This window comes from Podarcis raffonei, chromosome 1, assembly GCF_027172205.1.
Source record: "Podarcis raffonei isolate rPodRaf1 chromosome 1, rPodRaf1.pri, whole genome shotgun sequence".
Lineage (NCBI taxonomy): Eukaryota > Metazoa > Chordata > Lepidosauria > Squamata > Lacertidae > Podarcis > Podarcis raffonei.
In genome coordinates, this window is record NC_070602.1 from 21,911,318 (window position 1) to 21,922,290 (window position 10,973).

At 44.7% G+C, this 10,973-nt stretch overlaps 1 protein-coding gene across 5 annotated transcripts in view; it reads right to left on the reverse strand.

The window, feature by feature from the left end:
• The window catches only part of UNC79 (unc-79 homolog, NALCN channel complex subunit), a 133,065-nt gene extending 123,248 nt beyond the window's left edge, over positions 1-9,817 (reverse strand). For all 5 annotated transcript variants that reach the window (XM_053376274.1, XM_053376264.1, XM_053376261.1 and 2 more), the window contains exons 1-2: positions 9,436-9,817; positions 314-434 (exon numbers count right to left, since the gene is read on the reverse strand). In XM_053376274.1, the coding sequence (XP_053232249.1) occupies positions 314-434; positions 9,436-9,457 (143 nt within the window). In that variant the 5' untranslated portion in view covers positions 9,458-9,817. The remainder of the gene's footprint in view (positions 1-313; positions 435-9,435) is intronic.
• Between the last annotated feature and the right edge of the window lie 1,156 nt (positions 9,818-10,973).

A 10,973-nucleotide genomic window follows, 5' to 3' on the forward strand; every position in this document is an offset into this window, starting at 1 on the left:
CATAACAGATAAAAGGGGGTTGATCACCTTGATTTGCTAGTGTTCCAATTGCAGGGAGCCTTCTTGGTGGAGAAACAGATGAAATACGTAGGCAATAGTGGTACAGTCCATCACCTCATTCCCCCTACGTTCTGCTGCACATATACATAGCTTCCTCCACGACAACCACTGCTGAAGTCACTTATTGCTTCCAGATTTTATACTTCATTGAGCTCTGACACATCTAGAAGAACACTTCTATTTTTCATAAAGCTATTCATACACTTCATTTAACCAGTATACATTTTCTATGAAAGCATAATTTAAAGCTTACCTTAGCAATGTCTGAGAAAAGTATTTCAGAGTGTTTGCAATGTCAGTTCCAGAGGGGACGGGGTAAATGTTGTGAAGAACACGGTTATGGTATTCTTGCAAGTACCGGATCTTGGAAGCAACTGGTTTTTGTTGTGTTTGGAGAAAATGGAAAAGGGGAAGAAAAAGAACATGTATCTTAGTTCTGTTCTTGTGGGTAGAAAAATCATATAGTTTTTCTGCATTCAGGCCACAATCCAGCACAGTTACAGCTAAGCTAACTATGATCATGGATCTCCCAGTTTTTTAAAAAGTTAACAGCAGTTGTTAGGAGGGAAAGAGGATTCCATCGGATTGAGGCCATAGTGCTCGTGGAAGGAAGACTAGATGTACCCTCAGATACTCCAAAACCCATTTAATTTAACGGACTTCCACATGACTAACTGTGTTGAACTGTGGTCAGAATCTAATATATTCAGGCTGAAGGCAGTTGCCAGTTCGATTTTATTCCAAATGTTCACCAAACTTAAACAATTTTATTGGTGTCTGTTCCCGCCCCCCCCTATAATATTTGTACAAAGTCAAGTAAAATGACAGGAAACCAATGCAATGATTATGTCTTCATAAAATTAATCATACAACACCTTTCAACCCTCAAAAGTGTCTCCAATATGGGCTTACATCCCAAAAATATGTTTAGAAGTACATGGCCAACAATGGAAAATTGGTTTGGCTTGCCATATTTTGCCCAAACATGCACCCTTTCTCTCCTTAGCATGCCATGATTACATCAAGAAGTCTACAGCTAACCATAGTTTCCCATTCTGCTCCAAACTGGGGAAACTGTGGTTATCAGGCTTGGAGCAAGCCAAGATCTTACACCAACTTCAGAGTTTCCTCTCTCTCGAAGGCTTACCCAAGTCACTGGAAGTACAGGAGACAGAACTAAGGAGATCAGAAGAAGCAGTGATGTATTATCTATTTCACCTGCACTGCTACCTGGGAAACTGGCCATCAGCTAGGCGGCTGTAATCATGAAACCAAAACAGGCAAGTAACACAAGGTATGGGCACAGCTGATTTGCTGTACACTATGTGCTTTACACTGTAAAAAGGGGGTTGCCAGGAAATGTGCTTGTGCTTTACATTGCAAGAAGGGGCAGGCTTGAGGTGGCATAGGGAGGCCTCAAGAAGCAGTGTAAAGACAACTGTATCATCTCAGTACTCAGTGGGCTGATCAACCAAGGGGACAAGAAACCAGAGGTGAAGTTTTTGGAGGCCCCAGAAGATATGGCTCTTGCTTCTGACACTGCCATATTGAGGCATCACCTAGGAATAAGTTACAGCCCAATCTATTGACTGCATTGCTAAATATAACTGATAGAATGGCTAGCTGCAGGCAACCAAAGAGTAAGGTTTACTACCACGGTTTTGCCCAGTCATTTGTATTAATGAAAATGTGGTATGTGTGTTTTCTTGTGGAGAAGGTGGCAAGGCTTCATCACGCTTACTACTTGGTAAGTTGGTCATACGTATTAGCAATCACAGTAATTACTTCACTGCTTTTACTACTTTTGTTGCTTTTTGTTATCATTTAATCATCATTGCTGTTATTACTCCATTTCACTTATAAATTGCTTCTTATAAACTATTATTATTGTTGTTGTTATTATTAAAATTTGTATACTTCCCTATACCCATAGTTCTCAGGGCGGTGTACAACTTAGTTCCATGGCTGGCTGTATAAGCAACCCCTCTCAGGAATCTGCCATTGGTAGGTTTTCATTTTGAAAATACTGTTGAATTACTCGGAGCAATTTCACAATACAGTAAAAACATATACAAAATAATGGCATGTATAAAAAGTACATATATATTATACACACACCCAATTTCAAATCCAACATGGATACCAACTGGGATAAAAATCTACCCTTGTTTTTATTGAAGTTGTAAGATACCTTGAGAATCTTGTATATTCAGTGAGAGGATAGAAATGTTTTAAATGAATAAACTTTCACCCTACAGTTAAGCAATTGTTAGGTTTATTATGCAGCCAACAGCAATGAAGGCAATAAATTAAACAGCAACCTATTAATCATCGTAAGAAAGGGAAAATGTAAAGGAATGTTACCATAAAAACTTAGAAATGAAACAAATGTATGAAAAAGAAATCTCTTTCCCCAGATTTTCCCATTCATCATGTGATTGCATGTAGCAAAGAAAACAGTGACTCATAGAGTTCATCTGCCTCTGTTTTCTTCTGTAAGAGTCACTGAGATGTTTACTGCTGAGAAATCTCAGCACGCCTAAGCAGATATTTGAGTGACCATTGTAATGAACTATTTGCACTTGTGTTGCTGAACTACTACTCTCACTATCCCTGGCCATGCTGGCTGTGGCTGATGGGATTTGGAGTCCAACCATCTCAGGAGGGCCACAGGTTCCCCAACCCTGCAGTAGATGGATCATACTTCTTCTCCATTGCTCCACAAGGCTGCACTAAAATCCATGGGTAGAAATTCCAGGGAAGAAGACGTCAGCTAACTGTTAACAGACCTTTCCTAACAGTAGGAGCTACTCAACAGTGAAATAGGCTGCCTCAGGTGAGCTCTCTCCTTTATTACAGGTATTTGAGCAGAGCCAGGGATGATGTAGTTATGCCCCATATCACAGTTCCTGCACTGAGGAGGAGGTGTTCAACTAGACGACCTCCAAGATCCCTCCTGGCTCTATAATTCTGGTTCTTGTGGTGCAAAAGCTCAGAGCTGCTTAGCTTTAGAAATGTGGTAGCCTTGTGTGCCTTCAGGCCATAGCTGGGGACCTGGTATTTTTTTAAAAAAAAAATATTAAAATATTTATAGCACACCAGCTCATTTAAAATATTAAGGTGGAGAGCAATCATATATTACTTTTTTATATATGTATCTATCTATTTCATATAATGCCCTGTATCCATAATTACAATATAAAAAACAAAATACATAATAAAAACAAAGACAACCCATTAATCCTCACCCCCTTCCACAACACATAAAAGGGCATTAAGATGTCAATCTGCCAAAGGTCTGGTTAAAGAGGAATGTTTTTGCCTGGTGCCTAAAGGTGTATAATGAAGGCACCAGCTGATCCTTGGGGAGAACAACCCACAAACAGGAAGCCCATTCTCGTGTTGCCGCCCTCTGGACCTCTTGTGAAGGGAACACAACAAGGGCCTCAGAGGATGATCTCAGGGTCCAAGTAGGCTCATATGGAGAGAGGTGGTCCTTGAGGTATTGTGGTCCGGAGCCATTTAAGGCTTTATGGGTCAAAAAAAGTACTTTTAATTGAACCTGGAATCTAACTGGCAGTCAGTGCAGTTGAGCCAGGATTGGTGTTTTATGCTCAGACCGTCTTGTGCCCATGAATAACCTGGTCACCAAATTCTGCACTAGCAGAACCGTTTTCAGAGGCAGCCCTACATATAACATATTGCAGTAATCTAGCCTAGAGGTCACCAGAGCATGGACAACAGAAGTTAGGCTGTCCCTGTAAAGATTAGGAGTGCAGCTGGACAGGCTGGTGGAAGGCACTCTGCTCCACTGAGGGCACCTGAACCTCAAGTGACAACAAAGGATTCAGAAATATCCCCAAGCTGTGTATTTGCTCCTCCCATCAAGAGCAGGTAACCTCACAGCCTTCTGGTCTAGCAATGCCTCAGTCTAACTGAATTGAGCTTCAGTTTGTAGGCTCTCATCCAGTCCATTATCGAGGTAAGACAATTGTCCAGTATATCCACTGCCTCCCCTGCAAATGTAAAGGAGAAGTAGAGCTGTGTGTCTTCAGCATATTGCTGACAACGTACTCCAAACCTCCAGATAACCCCACTCAGCTGTTTCATGTAGATGATAAAGAGTGTAGGGGATAGAATCGAACCCTGTGGAACCCCACAATGAAGGCTCTACAGGGCTGAGAAACACTCCCCAAGAAACACCCTCTGCAGATAACCATCCAAGTAGGATCAGAACCACCACAAAGCAGTGCCACCCATCCCTAATTCCAGAAGAATACCATGGCTGATGGTATCAAAAGTCCTTGAGAGGTCAAGGAGAATTAACAGGGGCACATTTCCCCCCTCTCTCTCCCAACAGAAGTAATCATTTAGGGCAATCAAATCAGTTTCTGTGCCAAAACCCAACCTAAACCCTGCTTGAAATGGCTCTAGAAAATCATTTTCCTCCAAGAGTACCTGGATCTGGTCCACAACCACATAAAACACCATGAAAACAATACAAAATTATCAGTAAAATGACTAATCAACAAAGTTTAAACAGCTGCATGGGCCTGACAGCATAAAAATGTGTTCAATGGACATACTGACATTCAGTAACACAGATTTTATTATTGCTTCTCAGTCTTTTGGCTAAGATCAAGTGTAGCCACTATGCTTTCACCTTTATTGGGGTCAAGCTGCAAATGTATTCAGGTAGAAGATTGTATTGACAGAGAAATTGGATTAATATGCAACTGTGGTCAGAATGAAACAGTCACAAATCTAATTTCAGGCCCCAGAGTAGCATTTTTTGATTTACAGGGGTTTTCCTATCCTGGGAAACTTGGAAGGAAGGGTGAGATACAAATTCAATAAACAGATAAATAACATACAGGTATTTTGCAGTGACAACCAGACGTTTGTCTGTGAGTGATTTAAAGCTATATTGGTAAATGACAGATCTGAAGAGAATGAAGTCATATTTTAAAAAGCCAACACTTTCCGTAGCCCAATCATCTAGAATATATCTGGACTACAAATTTGTATCAGTTTAACTATCACAATTTCCCCCCAACTCTGCTATATAATCCTACTGTTTGGAGACAATAATATCTGATCAAGACCTCTCACACCTCACTCACAGAACTACAGTTCCCAGGCTTTTATGCTGAATACAAGTGGCTCCTAAACCCCTTTGACACAGCATTCCCACATGTGTCTGCTCAGAAGTAAGTCCCATTGAGTTCTGTGGGGCTGGACTCACAGGTAAAATGGTTGTGGAAAAACAGTCTCAGTCTGTAGCGTAGAAATGTTTTAAATTGGTTTTACTGCCTCTCCTGGATCTATAATTTTGTTTCCCCTCAGTTTTATTGTATTACAAAAGCATGTGCGGTACGATTATTTTATTACATTGTGCTTTTTTGTTCAACACCACAATCCATCAGGGTGAATGGCAGTTGAGAATTTAAAAGTATAAAATACATCCTTAGAATATAATAAACCTGTGGGATTGCTTCTTCCAGCAGCAGAAGAAACTAATTTTTTAATACAGAACCTTTTGATGAGTGTATTTTCACCTTCCCCTTTTAATAGATGCTACCAGGATAGCCTTCCCTTCTTCTTTTGCCAATGTAGACGTGACAGCAGCACACACTTCTCTTTAAATGTGAGCCTGCCATCATCCAGCATAAAGCGGTGGGCCCAATAGGCTCGTGGCCACAGGGAGACCCGTTGCGACTTCTGGAAGACCCAACACGGCCCATCGCAGCCACAGGAAGGCCTGACGAGGCCCGCAGCAGATGCAAGAAAGGCCAACAAGGTACCCAGCAGTTGCGGGAAGGCCCAACAAGGCCCCCCACAACCACAGAAAGGCCCGATGGGCCCCGTTGGGCCTTCCACAAGCTGCAATGGGCCTTCCCACGGCTGCAACGGGCCCTGCTGAGCCCCATTAGGCCTTCCGGAGGCCACAATGGGCCTCCTTCTGCCAGGTGATGTCATATGTGCGCCACGCACATGACGTCACAGGCCCACACCAGGCACCAACAAAGTGGGGCAGGACGTGGCACCCGTGTCTCCCAGCCAAGTTCACTTCCAGGATCAGGTGCAAGGGGAGAGGTATCATTTCAGGAGACTGCAAAGAAGCAAACCTTGAGCAAAAGGAGAGTTCAGGGCCCAAACTTCCCTTTGCATACCTCTTTGTGAATTGTTCAGAAAGACCTGTATTTAGAAGGATGGGTGCTCCCACCTATGCCCCTGCCTCACATGGCCCCAATTGTTGCATGAAAAGTGTGCAGGGAAGCAAAAGAGCCATTTCAGTTTTTCCTGGCAGATGCCAAAATGCAGGTCTTGGAGTCTCCCTACGCAGTATTTTCACTGGGGTGGTCAACCTTCAAAGCCAAGGCATACGAACATCTCCCAGAAAGGATGTAAGGGTCTTATAAGTGTATGTTTATCTGGCTTGCATGTCAAATTAATATAATTGTGTGTTTCTATCAAATACTGTATTATAGACTTTTTCTAATTATGAAAAAAATATTGTGCTGAAAAACAAGGAAACAGAAGGTAGACTTCAAGTATGGTGGTTGGCCCAGATTTTGTTCCTGGTGTTCAGACATCAATGCAGTGCACCACACAGATGGCACCTTCAACCTGTTGCTATGACCCCAGGGACATTGCCAAGTCAAACGCAGAACACAGCTACAGCCACAATATATAGAGAGCAAATCACCTAAAATGTCCTGTAGTGAGTCATGACCTGGTTTTCAGAAGCGTTAACACCTAGATCATCAGGAAGCATCACCAGGTGCTTGGGAAAACAGCTTATTTTCATTTAAATTATTTTTCCTTAAAAGGAGCTTAGGTATCCGTATCCAAGATTATTTCATAACAACATTACTGGGTTTCTCTCAGCTCGCTTTTCTGAGCTAAATGAAGCAGTATTACTTGGGTCTGTAGATGGAAGGGTCTGAACACAACTAACAGGCTCATGAACACTCAGTTCTGACCTAATCCTCTTCCTCAGCTACTTCCTACACATTATGTTAGTTCAGATCCTTTTTATGTCAATAGACTCAGTAGAAAGAGTCTTCTGTGGGATCTTCTCTGTTGTCTCTGTACCAAACCCACCTGCAGTAGATATAATATGCATTAATAGCTCTGCATTTTTTTAAAGGAAATAGCAGGTGCATGGGGGTTGTTCTGGATCATGACCACAGGGAGCAGGGTTCAACTCTTTGTCCCCTGCTGTAGTACACATCAGGATCAGGGGACATTTGCCCTATATTTGCATTGGAAGGAAGTCTCTCAATCGCACCAGTGGATGCTTTCTTTCCAGTGCAAATAGCAGGCATGGAGGACGGCTATCTGGACTGGCAACACAGTTGGGTAGAAAAATGGGTAAAAAAAACCTCCACACCAGCATACTTTTTCTGGATTGGACGCTCTATGCCTGCTACTTGACTTTCAAATGCTCACTCAACTGTTATTGCTCCATGTCTACTTTGACCCTGAAAACAATGGGAATAGGACCCCGACTGCACAATTCTATGTATGTCTATGCAGAAGTAACTCTCACTGAGTTCCATTGTGGTAAGTGAGCATAACAATGAGCCTTTAGTCCATCATTTGCTTGATTACCCCTGGCCTGGAGCTGGGGGGAGTTTCTGGAAACTGATATTGGGTAAGAGAAGGAAATGAACGCCTTTGTTTCCTTTAACAATATGTGGAGAAAATAAATTACATCAGCATCGTTTCCCTGATCTGTGGAAGGCAAGCAGAAAGAACAACCCATTATTCTAGTTAGTTAGTTAGTTAGTTAGTTAGTTAGTTGCTCTGATCCACAGACTGATTCAGTTATCCAAGCTCTAGTGCATACTGTCCAGAGAGGTTTATATATCTCCTTCCTTGATGGTATTCAGGAAAAGACTAGATAGATACTTCAGATATGGGCCGTTCTGTCTTTGGCTTGTGGACTGGAATGATCTGTCCATATTTATGGCTCTGCAGTTCTATGATCGGTGACATCATTTCATCCTGCATTGTTCATCCACAGATAATCAGCACATATCTTCCTTCATTAAACACACTAAGAAGGAAGTATTTGCCTGCCATCTACCAAGGGCATTTAACTGAAGCAAGATTGAACATTAAGGAGGTTATTCTAAAGGATCAGTGGTGGACTCAGTGCAAGACTTTGGGAGCAGAAGTCCAGCGTCCCGCTCAGCAGAATGAGCAGGAAATTCCCCAATGCAGCAGAGCTTGCTTGGCACATTTTTTAAAGTAAGTGAAGAACTATACATTGCCATCTAATGGGGGGAAGGGCCTAAAAATTAAGTCCAGAATCCAAAATTTCCTAAGTGCAACACTATAAATGAAGAAACAATTCTGTACGCTTCCAAGAGAAGTTCTGGAATCTTCTTCCTTGAGAGGTAGCCAAAGGAAGATAGGCAAGAACCGGTCATGGATACTTTGCCTGCAAGACATGGAGCACCTGCAGTATCCAAGGGGCCCCTGCGAGTATACGGTGCCATGATTCTATTATACCTTTTCATTCAGTGTTGGTCAATGAAGCTACACAAACAGTCAGCTGATCCTGCCTCACAGTGACCTGATAGGGTGTCTTGGAAGCAACGGCCTTGTATATATATGGATCTGACCAATCCCTCTTTTCCTCCGCTAATTACATCTCTGTTTATCTGAGTGTGTAAGTATTACTTCACTGGCAACTTGAAGAAGCCATAAAGGAAGACAATCTCCACCCAGTCCAAAATATCAACAAAAGCAAGAGTGGGTGTGGGAGAAAGGGAAGAGATAGGCCCCTGAGATTTTGTTTTTATTTTCAAGTCATCCAGTACAGTGCAATAAGGAGATGAAAATAATCTGGTAGGAAGATTTCCAAAACCTAGCAACGGAATCAAATCAAGTGCGTTAAGCTAGGTCCTCTTTTAAAAAGGGGGGGGGGGGAGAGAATCGTATCGAAGGCCTACATTTCCTCTGTATGTGTGGAGACAGAAAACCATCTCCCCTCTTTTGGTAAATATAGGGATTCAAACACTCCATGATGCTTTTGAAGAGATTATACTTTGTAGATGAACATCCTTATGGGTGGCCAACATGATGGACGCAGAAGGCCCGGGGGAGACCAGAAGGTCCCCAGAATCAAGCTCTTTAAACCGCAGTACTCTTCAATCTTCCTAGATCTGGGCTTCCCCTCTGCATGCAAGGATGGAGAAATCGCCTGCCGCATTCAGCACCACGGACAGCGCCGTCCCTTCCCGTCCCTTCCCCTCACCCCATAACCACCTGACGCCCCCAGTTTGCCCCCTTGCGTCCCTGCCGATGCTCTCCTTTGCCCCCCCCCCCAGTCTCTTTGCCTCCGCGGGGTGGGCTACTTACACTGCTCCGCTTTGGTGGACATGGTGGGGCTCGGGTGGAAATGGTTGCTCCCAATATTGGCGGCGCGGGGTCCTCTCCGTCGGCTAGCGGGGAGCGGCGCTCTCCTGCCGCGGCGGTGAAGTCACCCTGTCTCCCGAGCTGCATCCCTCCCCCTCGGCTGCCTCTACCATCGCTACGGAGCCGCAGAGCTGCAGGGAAGGGAAGGGAAGCAGGCCAAGGAGGGAGGGGAGAAGCCACGAGGGGGCGGCGGCTTCGAGGAGCCCCCGCACGCTCCAAGCGCGGACCCCCGTTCCGCGCCCTAGGCTAGGCGGTGTCCGGGGGCGAGCGCGCCTAAACGGCGACGCGCGGAGAAGGGCCCATTTTACAGCCGAGGCAAAAATTAATAAACAAGAGGGCCTTCCCGCCCCCCGCGTTTGCGTGAAATGAGCTCGACCGGAGAGGAACGTGGAGGCGGGGGAGGGGGGAGTGTTCCATTCATGAAGACGGGCGGCTGAGCGCGGCCAGCCTTTTAAAGGGACTGCCATTCGCGGCCCCCGCGGCAGGGAGGGGCTCCCGCTTTTTTCTGAATGGGAAGCGCGCCGCCTTCTTTTGCGGGACCTGCTCCAGGGATGGATTTAGGATTGCCATATTTTGGAGAGCAAAAAAGAGAGATGACGCTGTGACGGCCATTCAAAGCAATAAATGCAATTTGTCAAAAAAAAAAAATTACCCCTGAAGAAGAGGGCGTGTCCTGGAATAAGAGGACACGTGGCAACCCTAGCGCCCGCCAAAATAAGCACGTGTTTATGGCATCAGGGGAAGTGGGGGACTCCCATAATAAGCTGCTGGTTGGCCATCCAGCCAGCTGCTCTTATGTCCTTGCACTAAAGCGCTGGAATTGACGTTGCATTTATGCATGTTTTTATTGTAATTTTTCTTCCAAGGTGTTTTATTTGTTGCATTCCTACCGTTTTATTCATTGCATTTTTCTCCAAGGAGTAAAAGGTGGTGTACATGGTTCTCCCTCCCCTACCTCATTCCCCAGAACAACCCTGTGAGGTAGGTTTGGATGAGACACAGTGACAAGCCCAAGGTCACCCAATGAGCTTCCTGCCAGAGTGGGGATTCGAAACCCAGGTGCAGCCTCCAGTTTAGATTCATCTGCCTGCCGCCGCCCCCCCCCCCATGGCCCCCAGACATTTTCTGGGCTCTGCACCTGCCCAGTGCATGATTCAGAGCAGGCCCCTTTCCTCCATGAGGCCTTTGGTTCCCAGATCAAGATGAAAAGGTAAAAAGGTCAAGGACCCAGACAGTTGTTGTTGTTGTTTAGTCATTTAGTTGTGTCTGACTCTTCATGACCCCATGGACGAGAGCACGCCAGGCCCTCCTGTCTTCCACTGCCTCCCGCAGTTTGGTCAAACTCACGTTGGTAGCTTCGAGAACACTGTCCAACCATCTCATCCTCTGTCGTCCCCTTCTCCTTGTGCCCTCCATCTTTCCCAACATCAGGGTCTTTTCCAGGGAGTCTTCTCATGAGGTGGCCAAAGTATTGGCGCCTC